This window comes from Actinia tenebrosa, unplaced genomic scaffold, assembly GCF_029948245.1.
Source record: "Actinia tenebrosa isolate PJP-AT-01 unplaced genomic scaffold, QUT_ActTen_1.0 PGA_scaffold1__47_contigs__length_23844297, whole genome shotgun sequence".
NCBI lineage: Eukaryota > Metazoa > Cnidaria > Anthozoa > Actiniaria > Actiniidae > Actinia > Actinia tenebrosa.
Window position 1 is genome coordinate 20,899,147 of NW_028292578.1, and position 20,598 is coordinate 20,919,744.

Genomic DNA, 20,598 nt, shown 5'->3' on the forward strand with positions numbered 1-20,598 from the left:
TTCGATTACTCTGACATTCAGAGCTTTCAAGACAGCCATGTTATGGACAAAACATCAGGGATTTTCTACTTTGAGCACAGGTAGCCCAAGACAATGGAGGAAAGAAAAACACTTTAAAACTGGCTTAATCCAAAATCTAAGTACACAGGGAGAAAGATGTACTACTTTTCAAAGGTCAGCTATGATTTCTTTACGAACATTTATTTTCTCACTTAAGCTTTCCTGAATTCTTGAAAAACGTGCTGAAATGCACGCATGCGCAAAGGTTTTTTTTAACAGTTTCTACTTTGACAGCTTCCATAAAGATTAATCGCTTTTTTTCAGTCATTGTTTTTATTACCTGGATAGTTTCTAAATACAGGCGAGCCAGGTGTATCGACCGGTGAGCCCGCCATCTGACTGTACAGCTGTCGGCTTTGGAAACGCCCCGAAGAACCAAGATGTTGCTGGGAATGAGGAGACATAGCGTAGCCTGGGACCTAAAGCAATAGAACAAACAGAAACGACTTAGAGGAACATCAATTTTGAAGAACCCTGAAACAACCTCAGGGCTGGTCTAAGTCAGGACATGGCTAACTCACAGATCCAACCCTAAGACAACCTCTGGGCTGATCTAAGTCAGGGCATGGCTAACTCACAGATCCAACCCTAAGACAACCTTTGGGCTGATCTAAGTCAGGGAGAACCAGGAGAAAAACCCTCGAATCAAGGGAGAGACCTAATAAACTCTACTCGCATGTGGTACCGCTGGGAATGGAACACGAGACCCCAGAGATGAGACTAACGCTGCACCATCCTTGATACGATTTAATCGTTGACCCCAAAGAAAAGGTAATCAAGCTTCCCAATTTGACTTCACAAACAACAGATATTTGACTGAATGAAGCTTACTGTCATAACAACCATTGTGCTTTAAAGCGTATACATATCTAACCTGGACTGGTGTTGTTCCGTAACCTGTCGGACTAAAATCAGACCCCCAGGTAGACATGGTATCGTGGGTTCCCATCCCCTGGCGGAACGTCCTCATCGTACTGTCCGGTAACTGAAAGGTGACCTGCCCGGGTTGAGGTGACGGATACATCGTGCTACTTGCTTCACTCTGATACATCGTAGGTGTTTGGAATGGATAGCTTGCATTGTGACCCGGAGTCTTGAGTATAGCTGTATCAAGTACACGGGATGAACCAGGCGTATCCTTCAAAATAGAAATGATTAGTTTAAAACCTTCAAATTTTAACATCCTCTGGGCTGATTTAAGTCAGGGCACGGCTATGCTGCACCCACTTCCATCACGCGAGCGCTGTTTTTCCTTGTTTATTATTCTCATTGCACCCAATTTTTTCTCTGCTAAAAATGAAGAGGTTTTCCGATCCCGTTTCCTCTTACCAAGACTGAGTCCAGCTTGTTCTTCACTCGCTGCATCCGAATCACATCTTGCGTTACGTCACCCAAGTGACGTGTTGACTCCTCCTGTGACGTTTCTGCGGCAACGGGTGTTGCAACCTTGATGGGCATGGTCGGTGGTGTGAACATGCGCTTGGCTTCAACCTTTGCGGCTGAAAGAAGAACAGTAATAAATGAGGTGGAAGGCGAAGGACAAGCATTCGTGACGTCTCTATAGCATGCGTGACGTCCCTATAGCATATGTGACGTCACTATCGTCATGGCAACTTACCCTTGGCATCATATTTATAGACCAACACAGGTTGACTGTTCCCAAACGAGCAGAAGACTATGATGTGATCTAAGGGATGGAAGTCGACGTCTGATACTGCATTCTCGTAAGTAAGACTTGTGTAGACGGACACTATGTCTCCTGAAATAGAGATAAAATGGTCCACACAAACATGATGTGAGCCTTGTTCGATGATCGGAGTGAAATCTGGAATGGGTGGTTTTTACGGCGAATGGAGAGCCAGAGAACCTTGAGCGAAGAACAGGAGAGAACCAACAAACAACTCTGCTGGTCTGGGGACTACCCGTGCTTCCCAGATGATTTTTCATCATAAATGCTGACGAAATCTGTTTTTAATTAGACGCAGACCATGGCCTTTTCCAGTATTTTCATGGTCTCCTCATTTATTTTTTACTTGTAAGAACACGTAAAAAAGTTTTCAAAAAACAATAGGCAGCAACATTCTTCACAGTGGAGCTATGACGTCATGCTTGGTGTATGTGACGTCATAGCCACGATTTGGACATTTCCTTCTCAAAGGAATAAGGGATTGATGCGCGCAAAAAATGACAGTACAGCAAAACTAAAATAGAAAACTTTCTTACCCGTCTCAGTATTCCAGACATATGCAACGCCATCTTCAGATCCTGAGAACACGAAGCTCCCGCACGCGCTCAACGTGCTGTGAATATGCTCCTTGAAGTTCGACGCTCCCAGGTAGCGCGTCATTATTGTGAAACTGAAAGAACGAGAGAGATCACGGTCACGGAACGAATGTCATGTCATGATGTCACGAGATTTTTGCTCATCCAATCTGAATGCGTGTACGAGCAAAGTAACAATTGACTCTTATGACTGTGTTAATTGATCAATTTACGGCACGCACACGGTACGGTATGTCGTAACACTGAAATGGCCTCCCATAAAAAATATTTCCAAATGAGTGGGAAACCTACTTACAGCACGTACACGGTATAATATCAAGTGCCTTCCCATACAAATTGCCATTTTATGAGTGGAAAACGCACAGTTCTCACTTACAGCATGTAACACTAAAATGGCTTCCCATACAGTACAGGAAAAAATAGTTCCTATATCCTCTGTCTCCTACGACCTTTCTTTTGAAAGGTACAAAATACATAGCATACCTGCGCAGGTCGATCATATAAAGCGCACTGTTTCGAGTGTGGACCAATAGCTTCAATCCACCGGGATGAATTTCTAACGAGTTGATGACGTTACCCTGGTGGAGATCAGATACAGTTACTCGCATTACATTTACATATATAATGACAGCCATTTTAGTTCAATGTAAAGTTGATTTTTACCTGAAGTTCTTCTTCTTTTAAGTGTTTTATCGTCATCCAATTTCTGACATGATCTTTGTAATTAAAAAAAGCAAAATGAATTATAATAAGGTATCATGAATTATTCAAACTATTTAATAATTCATGAGACAACACAATCGAAATCATGACCGTGGTAGAGTTTGTATCCTCCTGATTTGCATCAACTTTAACTTAGGATTTTATTTGCTAGATTCACTCTTATCTTCAAGATTTTAGTAGAACACAAAAGAACTAACCTAGACAATTGATAAGTAATATATACAATATGAGCGGCCGATTTGTATGGGCTTGACGATCACTTGCTTGTGTTTAAAAATCCCATACAGATAGGCCGCTCATATTGTATATATTATTTATGATCATGTATCATCGTCATCACCATGTATCATCGTCATCATCACGTATCATTGCCACCCCCATAGTTATCATCATCAACTACATTTCTCCCAAAGCTCAAAGTTTCCTTCTGCTGTTATCCACGAACAACTGGGGCATCACTAAGACCCTCGCAGTTGGTCATATGACTGAGTCACATAGCGTTCAGTCTCAGTTAGACAGCTGTGACTATAAATTTAATATGCCATATGCATAAAGTAGGAAGGAATATACCTAAAGGGTTTTTCTTTTTTCGCTTGACATTGGAAGCTGGATCAATAGACGTCTGCCACATAATTATAGATCCTGCGCTGTCAGCAGAAAACATCTTATTCCCTAAAGATACATGCAAGATAATAATTTATAAGAATAATTTAATTTCTTATTTCGCGCCAATGGGTTCCCTGTGGATGAAAGGACGAGCTGACATAAACGAGCTTAGGAACACATTGTTTCGCCGTTTTCTTCCACAGGAATCCAACAACAACAACAACACTTTATCCCATCTGAGAAGAAATCAAAATATACCTTGTTGACCAAAACATATACTGTTGATAAAGCCGTTATGTCCGTCAATTTCTCTTACAAGCTGAGAAGGGAAAACAGTGCAATACTGTTACTATAAATAATAAGAGATAAATAACTATAAACATCACTTTTATAGCACGCGCACGCGCTTTCTATTTATAGACCTAAACCATACCTGACCATTAATACCCTCGCACGCACTGGTCCATACTCTGATCAGACGGTCATACCCGCCCGTTACTATGATGTATGGTGAGCTGGGATGAAACTGGGCTGAATATACAAAACAGGGATGAGGAAAGACTTTGATAAAACTGGTCATCATGGTCTTCGTATCCCACATCCTGTAAAGAATACATAAAATAATGGGAAGTTGAAGTGGGCAAGTTGAAAATAAAATGGGAAGAAAAGTTAAATAAAATAAACTTAAATAGTATGAAAATCTTATGGATTTATGATTGAGGAAAGTTGAAAAGTGGGAAATGGAAAGGAAATGGGAAACGAAATATGAAAAGGTTAAACTAAATAAATTTACTCTTAATGCTTAAACATCTATTTGCCTCCCGATAACCAAGTTTCCAATGTTATGAGTTTTTAAATGTTTTGACTGGCGGAAGGCTAACAACCTCAAAGTCTCGAACAGCTTCAAGTGCTACCCTTACAAAGCAAGGACGACTTATTCCTATAGACCTCTTACATGTGACGTCAAATCACCTCGTTCTGGGGGACAAAACAAAAGAATTCCAATCTCCTGAGAATTGGAACCTATTGTTTTGTCCCCCAGCTTCAGCTACATCACAAAGTGCTGCAAGGGGTCTATAAATTTATATTTATATTAGGGGAAGGATAAGTAAGTCAGGTATAACTGGTTTTTGTACCTGACTGTTCCGTCTGAGGAAGAGGAAATAAGCTCTGAATCATCCGCTGACCAGCACAGATCGTAGATGATACTGAAATGTCCTAAGAGTTCGCCACGACAGTTACCGGAAGGAATCTGACAGACAAATGATTGTTAAAAAGTGTCAAAGAAATAGAAAACTACCGCGCGTGCTGCGTGGAGTTATAAAGCACGCGGAGTTGGCATGATAGAACACAAGGAATGTGTTAGAAGCACGAGGCGTTGCGCGTGCTGTGCGCGCTCTTATAAAGCTAGCACGAGCTCCCAACCAATCAGAACGCGAGATTCATAAATTTTATTTTATAATGCTTTAGACAAGGGTTATGGCTAAATTTTACGAATTGAATCTTACCTCGTAAACGATGACAGGAAAGCTGTCCATGTCGGCACACCCACAAGCTAAATACCTGATAATGAACCATTAATGAATTTAAAATATACGAGGGCAATTAAACTTTCTTAATACGGTACGTTAACAAGCAAGCCAGCAAGCCAGCAAACGATGAAATAGCATTTAAAGAAACAAACCTACAAAAAAGCGAACAAAAAAAAAAAAAAAAAAAAAAGGCACATGACTATGCTCAATACTCAAAGTTCCACTCATATCTCGGTTCTTCCATTTTTCTTTTTACCTCTTTGTCTGAGTTAGTACTAAGTGGCATGCTCCGACAAATGGTTTTCCATAATCAAAACTGAATGCAAAGCGTGTTTTTTTTGTTGCTTTTTAATTGGTTCAAATCAGAAGCCAATAAAATGTTTCGCACTAAAATATTTTGCTTTGGTCTCACATGAAGCCATAACTTACCTTCCGTTATGAGAAAACTTGACGACAAAACAACCTCTTTTCCCTGACCGAAGAGAGAGCATTTGTTTATTGGGAATGCGATTAACCTGCGAATGAATACACATACTAACTGTTACTCGAGCATGTCGGGGGTTTCGTACACTAATTCGTGCCTTGTTAGTTATGCGTTTTGATTGGATGACTAACGTGAAAACATTTGAAAACCATTTCAATGTGAAGTTTAAGTACCGCAAGCCAGAATGATGATTTAAACGCAAACCAAAACTGCTCTAGAACATTTGGAGATTATTGATGGCTGCGTACGACTATGGATGCGCCGTGCGGGAGTAGAATATTAACCTGTACCATATCTTACCTGTCCAGGAAGTCTTGTCCAGTTTGGAGGTTGGTCCTCGTTATCTTTGTTATCACTATAGACGTGTACAATAAAACGAGCAAGAAAAAATGGCATCATTAGACCCCTTTAGCATGAATGCAGCCAGACATTAACTCTGGTTTAGACGGTCAAAGTTGGACTGCAAGCAGATTTGCATTACGCACTACCTTGCTAAAGACAAACTTAAAGCCACAGGGTTCCCAATGTGAAGCCCTGACAATCCCAACAAGGCCGCGTGCAGAGGAAACTACAATCTCCTGTAAAATAAAATGTGCCGCCTTGTACTCTGGATAACCATCCTACTTCCCCCGTAGCATTGTTGTGTCGCATGCATTTTAACGTCCAATCGCTTCATAGGGTAGAAAACTTCGTAGCCCAACATTGCTGGAGGGGGGAGGGGGGGGGGGACACACTATACACGCATAAGATTGTAGTTCTCACTGACACGTAAGCGCGATAATAAACCAATAGACAACCACAACAATTAAAACTGTTTGATTTGTAAGCCGCTGCTTCTGTTAGCGTCGTAGTCAGAACAATCTCCGAGAAGTGTATTATATTCTGTTCTACATCGTGCTATCAATACTAATCTATACATCACGTGATAATTACGTCAATCCGTAGGCTCTTCTTTCGGCGTCAGTAGTCAACTCTTCAAACGTCACTCTTCCTTTTTCCTGTAAAATAATAAGAGGTTGAATGATTTAACCAAATCTGAGCAGAACTATGGATACCCTGTGTAACGGTGCTCTGCAATAGGCGGGGCAGAGGGTAGGAGGGTGAGAGAGAAAGGGGGGGGGGGGGGGGCTAATTCTCTCCCAGTCATTAAAACTGTTGATTTTTCTTAGTATTTACCTGTTGTATGGCGTACATTGAGCGCAGGGCAGGATCTAGTTTCTTTGGAGGTTGAACGCCTTTGAGAGTTACGTATAAGGTAGAAGGGTAGGGGACTCGTTGAGACTGCTTCCACCAGTGATATACCTTGTAAATAATAATAATAATAATAATAATAATAATAACCATCATCCTCATCGTCATCATCATTATTATCATCATGCATCATCATTACTGTATCATCCCCATAATCTGTGATCATCACCATCATCTTTATCATCATCATTAACATCACCATTACCATCAATCATTACCTGATCATCATCAATCATCGTAATAATAATGGAACTTACATAGCGCACATATCAAAATTCATGGCGCTTCACAATAAAAGAAATAATAAATATTAGACGCATGGTAAAAACAATATTAATGAAATGTCATATTTCATTGATGTTCACTTTGAACCATCACTAACACATCACTAACACCATCATTTGCCATTCTCAGATACCGAAATCCCATTTTATCAACTCAAAAATATATTTCAGGGCTCGAAATAGCGCCCTGCCAATGGCCAAATGTGACAGGCCAAATTTCAAGTTTTGCAGGTGGAAATAACGTTACACTGCCAAATGAATAATACAATGGCATGCAAAATTTACTGGAATGACCTCCTTTTACCATGCTCCTTTACTATGGCAGGCTATAATTTTTTTCTATTTCGAGCCCTGTATCTCTGCTCCCCTTTTTTAATGGCCAATCCGCTGGAAAAAAAAGAACGCAGACCACCACAGGTATCCCATAGCGTGTAAACCTTACCTCTAAGTGACCAGGGTTTTTGTTTCTGAATGCAGATCGATATGGATAGAATAACTGTAGGCGAACTTTCCTATCTGCGTTTACGGTACCATTTCCTCCAACGACCTGGTGAGACAAAAGAAAAACCATATAGTGTCCTTTTTTCTCCATTACGACTTCACACTCATCGAAATCTTACTCCTACGGTAATAAACGCAAGCAACGCTATTCAAAGAGGGTAACAGTTGACAGTTAAAACTGATAAAGTAAGCTCGTGGTTCTCTATATTAGGAATATGAAACGGCGCGCGTGTCTATATGCTGGGATATAAACACGATGGGAGCTGTAGAACAAGGCAGAAGTCGTAGAGAAACACGAGGCGTAGCCGGGTGTTTCTTTGGCTTCTCGAGTGCTCTACAGCTCCCAGAGTGTTTCTATCACAGTATATAGACACAAGCGGACGTTTTATATCGCTTTTATAAAATATTTTTGAATGATTTCGCGCGAGCGTGTCTCTGTCCTCTGATTTAAACACGGTAGCCAGCCAATCAGCGCACGCGTTATATCTCAAATATTTTATAAATGATAATAAAATAATGAGCTGTCATAGTTTAAACTTGCACTGAATCTGACGTCTGTGGATCAGTCTTGGAACGGAAAATTTAACATGTTCGTGCTGCAACACTTTCCCTTATGCAAATAGCTTAAAACACTTATATGCCATTACAGGGGAAGTTGTCATTCAACGACATAGATATAGATTTTTCTATCGGTTCTTTCTTTCTTTCTTTCTTCTTTCTTCCTTCCTTCCCTCCTTCCTTCCCTCCTTCCTTCCTTCCTTCCTTCCTTTCTTCCTTTCTTTTCAGTGCAAATGATTTATACAACTTTTACTAGATTACTATTGACACACTGACGAAACGTAGTTGAAATATGCAAAAAAAGATGTCTCAATATTTGTAGACAATTCTTGTTTGAACACGTTAGAGAAACATCATCTGCCATTTTGTTTTGTGCAAAAACATCGTTCACTCTACTATCAAAAATTACTTCTCCTCGAGTCTCCAAGTCGTACGCACGTTCGTAATCAATCACTGAAAGATCGAACAAAGATGTACAAGGTTCTGTTGTTGACTGCTATGGTTCTGATGGAAAACGTTTTTCTGTTTGGACCCCGCAAAACTGCTGCTGCAGCAAGCTCGAGAATGCTGCCTGGCGTGGTTTATCGTAAGTCTCAGCTACAAATGATTGAAGATAGAAATATATTTATCTGCAGTTTTGTCTATTTTTTATAGTTCTTTCGGAGTGAAAGGTTTTTGTAGAATTATCAAATTTGGGGCAAACGCGGAAACTCGTTTCTATAAATGACGAATGGTTATAAAAACTTTTTCCCCTTTTGTTTCAGAGCCGTGTCACCATGGTTGGGTGACCTACGAAGGCTCATCATCCTGCTACAAAGTACCACCGCACCCTACCAACAATTGGTACGAAGCCCGTAAAACATGTCTGTCCATGGGGAGTGACCTTGTGAAGATTACCTCGACTCAAGAGAACAACTACGTGGCCATGCTTGTACACACGTATTTCCCGTCAACCAATTACATGTGGATTGGATTCCTGGCAGGTCAGTTATGTTTGCAATCCTTTGCAGAGAAATGTCGAAACTCCAGGATTCATCTGATTTTTGATCATCTGATATGGATGTAAATCAAACGAAGAATCTTATTTCGAAGGGAAAGTGGGTTGTTTGAATTGGGGAAGACATTACGCCCAAGCTAAATTGGTCTATAGAAGCCAAAAGTTATATCTTATCCGTATGGTAGAAATCCAGACTAATTTTTGATGATTTCAGATGCGAAGCGCAAATTCACCTGTGTGGATGGCACCCCCCTGATTGGTCAGTACTCGAACTGGGCCTCCGGTGAACCCAGCACGAAAGGTGAAGACTGCGGATCGATATTTTTGACTAAAATACATGACATGAAGTGGAATGATCTTTCGTGTCTGTGGACCACTAAAATAGGCTATGTCTGTGAAAAAGAAAGGCCTAAGATCGTGCAGAGAGGGTGTTAAGACTTTTCTGTAACGACCATTAACTATGGTCGTCATTCAAGTAGCTGTAGTACATGAAATGAATGAATGAAATAAATGTTGGTGATAAAGGTCAAGTCACGCGATCTTTCCTAGCAGTTTACGAGAAGCAACCCTACCCAGGCCATGCAATCTTTACAAGTCATGGAATCTCTACTAGTATTGTAATAGGAAAAACTCTTAAGAAAGTCACGCAATCTTCACTTGTAGCGTAAAGGGAACAAACCACCTCACGCCGGTCACGCAATCTATATTTGCAGTGAACAAAAAACACCCACAAAAACACTCATACACTGACACACAAAATAAGCAACATCGAACAAAAGAAACCTAAGATAATCTTAGATAATTCCAGCATTACTAATTTAAAAGCAAAGAAATAATACTTAAGGGAATGACATGCGCCCTGACATGGGAAAACATTGAGTACACTCTAGATTAAGAGGTTCGTTATGTTTACCTTTAAGAAAGCCCATGCTATTCGATACCATCCTTTCTCACTTTCATGTTGTCTGTTTGATGCTGTCATGCTCAAGAAGTCAACCACCTTAAAACGAAACAAAAATCAAGGTTTAGTTTTCTGGTAATCTCGAGAAATGGTGAGAAAATGGTGAGAAACCTGAAATACACATACCTCAAAAAAGATAATAACTTTTGGATCTGCGTCTTTCAGACTCAAAAAATATGAGTAAGATTCGTTAAAAATCAGCACTTCTTCCCAAGATGGAACAACGCACCTGTTGATGGAATAAAATCACACTCTATTTGTAGGTCGTACAATATGTATATAGAGGTGGCAACCCCCCTAGTCATCCCCCTAAACCAAATTTATTAAATTAGGTAGACCTTGTAAATCCCCTAGAAAAGCATCCTTCGACTCATTCATTCCTGAGAATGAATGAGTCAAACGTTTTAGCAGTTTAATCTTGTACGAGTTCAAAATCTAAGGGCATTTTCCATTCAAAACTGATTGGTCCAAGCCTCTCAGGCATTTGAAGACTGACCATGCCCTAATTGAGTAGAAGCGCTGGCTTTTGCTCTAAAAATATGTGCAAATGAATAGAACTTTGTTGTGTTTCAGATTGCCTCGTAAAATTAGCCATTGGTCCCATCTCATTTTGAAACATTTGAATGCAGAGCTCCAACAACCATAATTATTCACGACTTGATTGCACAAAATTTTAATTTTTCAGTGTTATTTTCTTGGTCTAATAAGTTATGTGACTTACTTATGCGTCTTGAAGTCAAATGGTTGTGTCATGACAGGCATGATGTAATCCACAGGGGTATCGTGCTTACTCTCGTAAAATGATGTAACATTCCTAGCCCTGAATGAAAATGAAATAATGATTTTAGGAAACTAAAATACTGCACTATTTTCCATTGCATTTGAAATTACTTTACACTTACTCAGAAGATTTCTTGACATAGTTTCCAGTTTCACTGTCAACTACATGGACGCGAACCATAGGGTGAGATATCTGTAGGTCTGGCTTAAGTCTGTCAGCACGGTGGATGGTAACAGAGAAAATAAAGCCATCATTGGTTCTTTTTCGCGACTTCTCTCCATCTTTAAAAAAAAACCAATGATATTCAACTTGGAAATCATTAAGTCTGGTGGGTGTGGTATGTGATGGATGTTAAATGTAGTACGTGTAAGTGTGAGGGAAAATTGGACACCTTAATGGGACCCTCAACCCCCTCACTTCTCTTCCATATTCTTCTAGATTTTGCCTCATAAGGGATTACAGTACAGACACACTAAATGGGACCATTTTCACAAAGTTAATCAATCACTGAGAGGGTAGTGGGTGCAAATATAATAAATTTTCCTTGTTATTTATTTACCATGATGTAGCTTTCTTTTTACTCTTTCTCCTCTTCGTTTAGGACTTTTTGAAGCCTTGGAGGCCTCAGCCTAAAAGTAAATAAACTTGAGTTATGAATAAAAAAGGGAAAATGAATGAATGAATGCTTGAGTCAGTCAGTCAGTATGGATGGATGGATGGATGGGTGGGTGGGTGGATGGATGGATGAATGGATGGATGGGTGGGTGGATGGATGGATGGATGGATGGATGGATGGATGGATGGATGGATGGATGGATGGATGGATGGATGGATGGATGGATGGATGGATGGATGGATGGATGGATGGATGGACAGATCTTAAAGCACAAACCTCATCAACAAGTTTCTGGTCTTCATCCTCAAATGCCAGATTTTCTTTTCCACTGTCTTCATTGAATGCTAGCTTTCCTGGGGTACGTGTCTTTTTTCTTCTTTTTGACTGGTCATTTTCACCAGGGGTCACAGATAACTCTCTAAAGATTTGACAGTAAACATTAGGAATTTCATTTCAATCTTGTTAAGGTGTCCACAAAGCAAAAATTTCAACAATTAGCCATTCCGATGTTGAGGAAATAACTGGGTTGATTCTGTGGCATAGCAGTGGATTTTGGGGCTAATAAAGCTGCCATCTGGGAAATATGTCCCCTAAACCAGCCCCGCAATGCACTGCAAAGCCAACTCGACCCAAGTTTTTCTCAATCTCAGAATGGCTAATACAGGCCACAGAAAGACTTTAATTTGTTATATTAACAATCATAACATTTATTGCTGCTATTAGAGGCAACTAATAGTTAAACTCACCCATTTTGAGAGGACTTTGCTCTTCTTGATTTAGGTTTTTTGGGTGTGATCTCTTGACTGCTGAGTACATTGTTTTCCTTTTCTTGCATTAATGATCTATAACTTGCTTTGCTTTCTTTCCCTGGAGTGGTGTGATCTGTGTGTGAAAACAATAATTGAAAAAAAAAAACGTTTTTTCTGATTAGACCACTTTACCTTTGGGCATAATGTTTTGCCCATTTCAGACCATGTGTATTTCCCTAGAGTATTGCTTCTTTACTTAACAGTTGTGCATTGAGAAGACCCTTGAATATAGATACGAATAAAACGAAGTCTCAAGTGAATGACATGTGATCTTTATAGCTGAATTAACCAATAAAAAATGGGATAGTCACTTCCATTGGTAGGTGTGGCCAGGATACCTCATTTCTCAGGAAGGCCTTGCACAGCACTATCAGTGATGCAGAGTGCTTCCTCCATCATGAATTCTACAATTGTGGTTCAAAATAACAAATGATATATGTGCCTGTGTACATGAAATAAATAGTATTTTGAACAGATCCTACCTTCTTTGTAAAGATTTGCCTGGATAAGACTCTCTTCTGACTTGGATGGTGTCTTTGCTATTGGACTACCAGTTCTGATTGTTTCAAGCTGCAATTAAAACATACATATTTGATGAGGTTGTCCATACCATTACCATACCAAGGAAATGGGATCCAGGAAATAATATCTCACCCTTTACTCCACTTATCAAATGATGCTGGAAATATTCTTGCTTTCACCATAAAATAAGTAATAATTAGCCTAAGAATGAATTTCTACTGTACCCAGTTCAGTGTACACCTTCAATACGCATGACATATAATTGTGCAATGTTGAATATTGCAAAGTGATTCTCAACATTGAAAATAACAAACAAGTGCATTTGAAAGAAATGCCATGACAATATCTCACCACCGAATCAGCAGTATGTGTCCTCTTCTTTTTCTTCTTTTTTCCAGAACTTTGGATACTACAGAGAAAAATAACAAAAAATATTATAACCATGTAAACAGATGGGCTTCTCTTTGTGTTCACTGGCTTATTTTTAATCTTATTAATTCAATCACCATACCTATTTTCTGACACAGCATCTTGTAAAAATGACTCAAATCTTGCTTTTGTCCTTTGTCTTGCTTTAAGCACCTTAGATTCATTGTCTCCTGAAAGTACTTCAATATTGAAAAACTAAATTACAATAATTAATTATTATTATAAGAATTAATGAATATTTTTAAAACGTACAACATGAGAAAGAAGCCTAATTAAAAAGAAAATTCTGTAACATTAAAATTTCAAAATATTTATTTTGCGGTATGGGTTTTCTGTGTTATAATAATTAGTACACAGGCAACCCACATGGTAGAAAAAAAACAAAAACTTTCAACTAATTTTCTGGATCAGTTTTTACTAATTCCAGGAGAGCATAAATAACAGAGGGAAACTTAATAATGAGCACGCCATGTAAATTCCCGGTTGGGCTATTTTTAGTAACCAGATTCAGTTTAAATTTCGCCTTACCAGTGCAACATTGACTTGGGCACACACTCTCTTTCTGTTAAAGCGAAAAACAAAATGGAAAGAGCACATGCGCGCAAGTTTACGACGCACAGGAGTAGGGTAAGGAAAAATTTAAGCTGCATCCAGTTACTAAAAATAGCCCAACCTAGAATTTACATGGCGCACGCATCATCAAGAAGTTTCCCTCTCTTATTTATGCTCTTTTGATAATTCCTATTGTGTTGTTGTGATACTTACATTGGTCAGTTGATCCTGCTATTTCAGCCTAGAGGAAAATGACAACAGAGAAAAAGGAAAAAAAGAAAACAATGAAAAAAAAAAGAAGCATGGAATATATCATGCACAAATATATTTGTGTAAAATATTTCCAGTTTAGAAAAAAATTTTCTTCATGACGAAACTCTAACTAAGGCAATTTAAATTGTTATTCTCTTAAAAATTGGAAAAGCCCCAACCTTCATGCCTGGGGGGGGGGGGGGGGGGGGAGGAGGTACTCCCATATATGGAATGGTTTTTCGAACTTTTTGTCATAAACAGGGTATGCAATTTCACTCAAGTTCAAAGTTCTTCCTGAATTTCCTGTCATATTCAGGGTTTCTACTTTCGTATTGACTGAAACTGTTTATTATGGTTGTAAAAAAACGATACGCGAGATGACATGATAATTGAAACGGGAACTCAGTGCAATTAATTATATCTTTTGTCATGAACAGGGTCTACAAATTTGGGTCTTTTTGTCATAAACAGCTTGGTACCCCTTTCAGAATCCCAGCGGAACACCCCTACCCAAATTCTGGCGGAGTACTCCCCCGGGCCTTCATGCTGCACAAGTATGGTGGGATTTTGACATAAGAGGATAAAAAGCTCATTAGGTAAGTTTTTTTCCTGAGTAAAGATATGATTCTTTTGGGATTATTAGATGAATAATATAAAATATTTTATACCCCCTGAAGTTTTGATAGCTGTAATGAACTTTTAACTTTAAAGGGTAGTATAATATTCTTTGATTTTCTTAAGATACCTGAGTTTGCAAGTTAGATTTCGATCTTCTGTGTTTCTTTTTCTTGGCAGAACCTTGAAGATTATTCACAAAATAAATATTCCCAACTTTTGAATACAATAACAATTAAACGAGAACACATATACAAACCTTAACTCAATATGATCCTAGCCAGGATTTTTATTTCAAATATAAATCACTAAAGTATATCATAGTAAGCTTATAAATAAAATAAAATAAAATAAGATTCAAACTTTTTTTGATATTTAACTTATTCAAATTTACGAAAACAGCTGATTTGAAATCAAGCTTATCACTTTTTGTACTGGCTTCTTGACAAAATAAAGCCGTCTTTTGTCGTATCTTCGAGTGTATTGAAACCACGGCTAGTAATATCTAACGTACTGCAAATGATAAAGAATTTTAGGAGAAATAATTGAGCTTTTCCTTTTTTCGAAAGGAAGAGAAAAACAAGATCAAACTTGAATTCATTTGAGACTATAAAGTTCTGCACGATACATCAAGCAGGAAAAAAGCTAACATTTACTTCTCTATGCCTAGGACTAAGATATCGTCATGAAAATAATACAAATTATTCATTATTTTACCTGGATCCATATTATTTTCGCAGAAAGTCAAGCAGTTCTTTCAAACCAGATCATAATAATAGAGCTCACTGTAGCGTGTTAATGGCGTCCTTGACGATGCTTGTTACTATTTCCGCCAAATTTCCTTCAGTATTTTAAAAAATGCCCAAAACTTCAATTAAAATAACAACAGATACTTTTGGACCTGGTATATTAGTAGTTGTTGTTAAGAAAATAAAAAGATTTTAGAAGAAAATGAGAAAATTCGAAGACCGTTTGAAAATCGTTGTTTTGTTTTACAGGAATGTACGAGAAATCGCGGGCGCGTTTACCACAGGGAACCCAAGAATAGAGATCGCATTCTTCCCGCCAAACTTTAATTTGTCCAAAATTGGATTTTTTTGAAGGTTATAATTCAGGTGGTGGTCATAGTAATAAAGCACAATTTGAGCGCGCGTACGCTTGCGTGCCCGAATAAGACTAAAAGGCGCAATGTTACTAGATAAACAATATCACTGGATGGAAATGATACCATATATCCCGATATTACTGGATGAAATGGTACCATATAGTCTGATATTACTGGATGAAATGGTACCAAACATCCTGATAATATTACTGGATGAAATGGTACCATATAGTCTGATATTACTGGATGGAATGGTACCAAATATCCTGATATTACTGGATAAAATGGTACCAAATATCCTGATATTACTAGATGGAATTGTACCAAATATCCTGCTATTACCGGATGGAAATGGTACCGAATATCCCAATACTACTGGATGGAAATGGTATCATATATTCTGATATTACGGAGGGAAAACAAGGTTCATTCATGGTATTTATTGATTCGACTTCTGGTTATATCCTGATACATTTTAAAAACGATGTAGCGCGAAAGTGGAAATGGTGATGCACTCTTTATATTGCAGTTTTATAAATTACGATCTGTACATACCATTGAAGCTAAATAATTTATTTATCCTTGTTCGTCTAAATTATAGAGATATTTATATGATATTTACAGGTACTGTAGCGGTTTTCATATGAGTAGGAAACGATTAAAACATAGTTCATTTTCGTACTGGGTCATTTTTAGCTATAGTTGTTTGAGTCTTAATTTGTTTTAGTTTATAAATGCGTATTGTCTTGATTTTTAGCGCGATAAAACGAATAACAATGGTAGAAAACACGTTCATTTTCGTACTGGGTCTTTTTTAGCTATAGTTGTTTGGGTCTTGATTTGTTTTAGTTTATAAATGCGTATTGTCTTGATTTTTAGCAAGATACTAAACAAATAAAAATGGTAGAAAACACGTTCATTTGCGTGCTGGGTCTTTTTGTGTCATGATTTACTGCAGAATTAAATGTGCGCCTTGTGTCTTGATTCTTAGCTCAATTTAATAAACTTGCTAGAAAAAAACGTTCATTTGCGTATTGAGGGATTGAGTTGTTACTCTAGTAAACGCCCGTGCCCTTGTCATGCCTCACTGAATTCCTATGTCTTGTCTAATTAAGCACTAACTATCTCCTATTTCATCCTAACTATTTCACGGGTATATTATTTGGACTCTATTGTTTGCACTCTATTATGATTGTTGTAAGTATCGACCCTAGTCTATTTGCACTCTATTAATGTTATTAACTAAGCAACTTGGCAAAATTTAAACTATGTCATCTAACTCGATTAGCGTGCGCTATTTTTAAATGACATGTACAAATAGGTTTTTCAATTTTTTTTCTATGTATGTTTTTCTCTGCTCTTGACAACGAATAGAGATATCGTTGTCGTAAAGCAATTTTTAACAAATTCACGTCTGATGATAATCATTGTCTGCATGATCTTCTACCCGACCAGAGAAACCGCAAACTGCGTAATGGAGGCCATAATTTACGATTTTGGGCGACTTAAAAGAAAATTTCGAGTATAACTAAAATATTGTCAAACATTTCTCACAAATACGAGATAGAAATAAATACAATATAATCAAATTTCTCATGATGCATGACGTTTATTCATTGTTTGCATGTCGCAGCGACAGTTGCCTGAGGCGAATCCAGCTGGTAATCACGTAGATCAAAATAATCAAGCGAAGACTAGAAAAACACTTTGAAATTTCTCTCTGTATGAAGGACCCCCAAAAATAAATGTAGAATATGATCTCAAAACCCCTATGAATCCGAAATCCAATATCCGAAGGCGACCGAGTGGAAAATCCGTATCTAATTGATTATCTGCAATGAATCCGCATGATCCTGATGCAGAACACCTATTTGTGTACTACTTTCGAAGTCTTACTCCTCTGGTAATAAACGCAAGCAACGAGGAGGATAACAGTTGGCAGTTAAAACTGATAAGGTAAGCTCGTGGTTCTCTATATATTAGGGACTTTAAGATTTGCAAAATCTACGACTGCAACGTCAACCTGAAGTGTAAATAACTTCACTTTAGGGTCCCGGCGTCTTCAAAGTCTGTCTTTCTTGTGGATGAGTTGACTTTAACGACAATGTTTGAAATGAAATCTCCAATGAACAGAACCCTAAAAAGAAGTTATTTACACTTCCAGTTGACGTCGCCGTCGTAGATTTTGCAAATCTTAAAATCCCCAATAATAAAATAATGAGCTGTCATAGTTTAAACTTGCAATGAATCTGACGTCTGTGGATCAGTCTTGGAACGGAAAATTAACATGTTTGTGTTGTTTGTTCTTGTTTGAACACGTTAAAGAAGCATCATCTGCCATTTTGTTTTGTGCAAAAACATCGTTCACTTTACTATCAAAAATCACTTCTCCCCGAGTCAAGTCGTACGCACGTTCGTGATCAATCACTGAAAGATCGAACAAAGATGTACAAGGTTCTGTTGTTGACTGTTATGGTTCTGATGGAAAACGTTTTTCTGTTTGGACCCAGCAAAACTGCTGCTGCAGCAAACTCAAAGATGCTGCCTGACGTGGTTTATCGTAAGTCTCATTTATGTTCTTCACTATCATGAAATATTAGATAATAATAATAATAATAATAATAATAATAATAATAATAATAATAATAATAATAATAAAGAACACGAAATGCTGCAAATGATTGAGGATAGCAATAGCTTTATCTGCAGTTTTGTCTATTTTTTATAGTTCTTTCGGAGTGGAAGGTGTTTGTAGAATTTTCAAATTTAAAGTCAACGCAGAAACTCGTTTCTATAAATGACGAATGGTTATAAATACTTTTCCCCCTTTTGTTTCAGAGCCGTGTCACCATGGTTGGGTGACCTACGAAGGTTCATCATCCTGCTACAAAGTACCACCGCACCCTACCAACAATTGGTACGAAGCCCGTAAAACATGTCTGTCCATGGGGAGTGACCTTGTGAAGATCACCTCCACTCAAGAGAACAACTACGTGGCCATGCTTGTTCATACGTATTTCCCGTCAACCGGTTTTATGTGGATTGGATTCCTGGCAGGTCAGTTATGTTAACAATCCTTTGGAGAGAAATTTCGAAACCCCAGGGTTCACCTGATTTTTTCTCTTCTGGTTTAGTAAAAATTCGCTGAGTATTACACCATTCACACAACTAAACGCTGCGCTGCTAAAGCGTAACCTCTCACCAATACAGCCTGGGTTGGAGCCCTGCCAGGCTCCGTGTCATATGTGAGTAGAGTTGTTCGTTAGTTCTCTCCTGTGCTTCGAAGTTTTTCTCCTCCTGGTTCTCCGATTTTTCCTCTCTCCACAAAAATCAACTTCTAAATCCTAATTCAATCTATGGTTGTCTTATCTATTGAGTTGCAAAACCTGTTAGACATTAAGCCGTCCAACTAGGAGTGGTAAATGCATAAGAAGGGAGTGGTGGTGATTCCTGAGAAAGAGGCTCGTGTTTAAGCTTTCCGCAGTGGGACGAAAAGCTGAATAATTCTCAAGGCACGCGAGAAAATGAACAAGCAACTGTAATCATATATGATGTGAGGTCCAGATAACACAATCAAATCAGTAAGAGACGGCGCGTATTACAGCGCACGTCCTCCGGTTTCCAATTTTTTAAAGATTTTAAGCAATAGACCAATTTAGCTCGGGTGTACTAGAGTACAAACACTAAAACTGCGCAACACTTTGCACTATTTAGTAGTAAATAGTGCTAATTAAACAATAGAAAACAATAGGATTAGCATGATTTAGCAGTATTTAGTGGTATTTATGTTACACGCTTGTAGTGTTTGTACTCTAATTTTCTAAGAGAGTTCATTTTCTTTTGTGTTTTCCCAATCCAGACCACTTGTCATTTCCAAGACTATCTTTTCTTCGTTTAATGGTTGGGCATGAGAAGACACATGAATATGGATACAATTCAAACAAAGAATCTTATTTTCTAAGGAAAGTGGGTGGTTTGATTCGGGAAAACTTTACGCCCAAGCTAAATCGGTCTATAGATGTCAGAAGTTATATCTTTATCCGAATATTAGTAATCCAGACTAATTTTTGATGATTTCAGATGTGAAGCGCAAATTCACCTGGGTGGACGGCACCCCCCTGGTCGGGCAGTACTTGAACTGGAGCTCCGGCGAACCGAACAATGATCACGCGAAAGATGAAGACTGCGGGTCGATATTTTTGCATAGAGATGCACGTGCTATGAAGTGGAATGATCTTTTGTGTCTGATGACCACTAAAATAGGCTATATCTGTGAAAAAGAAAGGCCTAAGATCGTGCAGAGAGGGTGTTAAGACTTTTTCTGTAACTTTTCTGTCATTCAAGTAGCTGTAGTACATGAAATGAATGAATGCAATAAAATGTTGGTGATAAAAGTCACGCGATCTTTCCTAGCAGCTTACAAGAAGCAACCCTATCTTTACAAGTCATGGACTCTCTTTAGTAGTGTAATAGGAAAAACTCTTAAGAAAGTCACGCAATCTTCACTTGTAGCGTAAAAGGAACGAACCACCTCACGCCGGTCACGCAATCTATATTTGCAGTGAACAAAAAACACCCACAAAAACACTCATACACTGACACACAAAATAAGCAACATCGAACAAAAGAAAACTAAGATAATCTTAGGTAATTCAAGCATTACCAATTTAAAAGCAA

At 38.3% G+C, this 20,598-nt stretch overlaps 3 protein-coding genes across 7 annotated transcripts in view; 2 read left to right on the top strand and 1 right to left on the bottom strand.

Moving 5' to 3' along the window:
• The window catches only part of LOC116288793 (jouberin), a 28,562-nt gene that overhangs the window by 2,429 nt on the left and 5,535 nt on the right, over positions 1-20,598 (bottom strand). Inside the window, exons 2-31 of one of the 4 annotated variants that reach the window (XM_089032402.1) lie at positions 15,534-15,657; positions 14,947-14,999; positions 14,163-14,190; positions 13,480-13,576; positions 13,320-13,377; positions 12,929-13,016; positions 12,384-12,519; positions 11,914-12,055; positions 11,581-11,650; positions 11,143-11,302; positions 10,962-11,060; positions 10,367-10,469; positions 10,193-10,279; positions 7,666-7,770; positions 6,865-6,990; positions 6,622-6,686; positions 5,989-6,043; positions 5,634-5,719; positions 5,181-5,235; positions 4,809-4,924; positions 4,106-4,274; positions 3,931-3,991; positions 3,637-3,738; positions 3,007-3,059; positions 2,827-2,921; positions 2,284-2,417; positions 1,679-1,819; positions 1,390-1,559; positions 935-1,198; positions 341-479 (exon numbers count right to left, since the gene is read on the bottom strand). In XM_089032402.1, coding sequence (XP_088888528.1) covers positions 341-479; positions 935-1,198; positions 1,390-1,559; positions 1,679-1,819; positions 2,284-2,417; positions 2,827-2,921; positions 3,007-3,059; positions 3,637-3,738; positions 3,931-3,991; positions 4,106-4,274; positions 4,809-4,924; positions 5,181-5,235; positions 5,634-5,719; positions 5,989-6,043; positions 6,622-6,686; positions 6,865-6,990; positions 7,666-7,770; positions 10,193-10,279; positions 10,367-10,469; positions 10,962-11,060; positions 11,143-11,302; positions 11,581-11,650; positions 11,914-12,055; positions 12,384-12,519; positions 12,929-13,016; positions 13,320-13,377; positions 13,480-13,576; positions 14,163-14,190; positions 14,947-14,999; positions 15,534-15,543 — 3,067 coding nt within the window. In that variant the 5' untranslated portion in view covers positions 15,544-15,657. Of the gene's footprint in view, positions 1-340; positions 480-934; positions 1,199-1,389; positions 1,560-1,678; positions 1,820-2,283; positions 2,418-2,826; positions 2,922-3,006; positions 3,060-3,636; positions 3,739-3,930; positions 3,992-4,105; positions 4,275-4,808; positions 4,925-5,180; positions 5,236-5,633; positions 5,720-5,988; positions 6,044-6,621; positions 6,687-6,864; positions 6,991-7,665; positions 7,771-10,192; positions 10,280-10,366; positions 10,470-10,961; positions 11,061-11,142; positions 11,303-11,580; positions 11,651-11,913; positions 12,056-12,383; positions 12,520-12,928; positions 13,017-13,319; positions 13,378-13,479; positions 13,577-14,162; positions 14,191-14,946; positions 15,000-15,533; positions 16,278-20,598 lie in introns of those variants that run through there. The other 3 variants (XM_089032401.1, XM_089032400.1, XM_089032403.1) reach the window with 3 other exon arrangements.
• On the top strand, positions 8,640-9,809 carry LOC116288798 (perlucin-like protein). Its single transcript, XM_031695638.2, has 3 exons — positions 8,640-8,868; positions 9,047-9,265; positions 9,494-9,809. The coding sequence occupies exons 1-3, from the start codon at positions 8,754-8,756 to the stop codon at positions 9,712-9,714; spliced, it is 555 nt and encodes a 184-aa protein (XP_031551498.1). The 5' UTR covers positions 8,640-8,753; the 3' UTR covers positions 9,715-9,809.
• LOC116288796 (perlucin-like protein) lies at positions 17,641-20,315 on the top strand. 2 transcript variants are annotated; one of them, XM_031695636.2, is made up of 4 exons: positions 17,641-17,877; positions 18,247-18,481; positions 18,760-18,978; positions 20,002-20,315. In XM_031695636.2, exons 2-4 carry the CDS (start codon positions 18,367-18,369, stop codon positions 20,232-20,234), a joined length of 567 nt encoding a protein of 188 aa, XP_031551496.2. In that variant the 5' UTR covers positions 17,641-17,877; positions 18,247-18,366; the 3' UTR covers positions 20,235-20,315. The 2 variants fall into 2 exon arrangements, with proteins under 2 accessions (XP_031551496.2, XP_031551497.2); XM_031695637.2 differs by lacking the exon at positions 17,641-17,877 and having other exon boundaries at positions 18,169-18,481.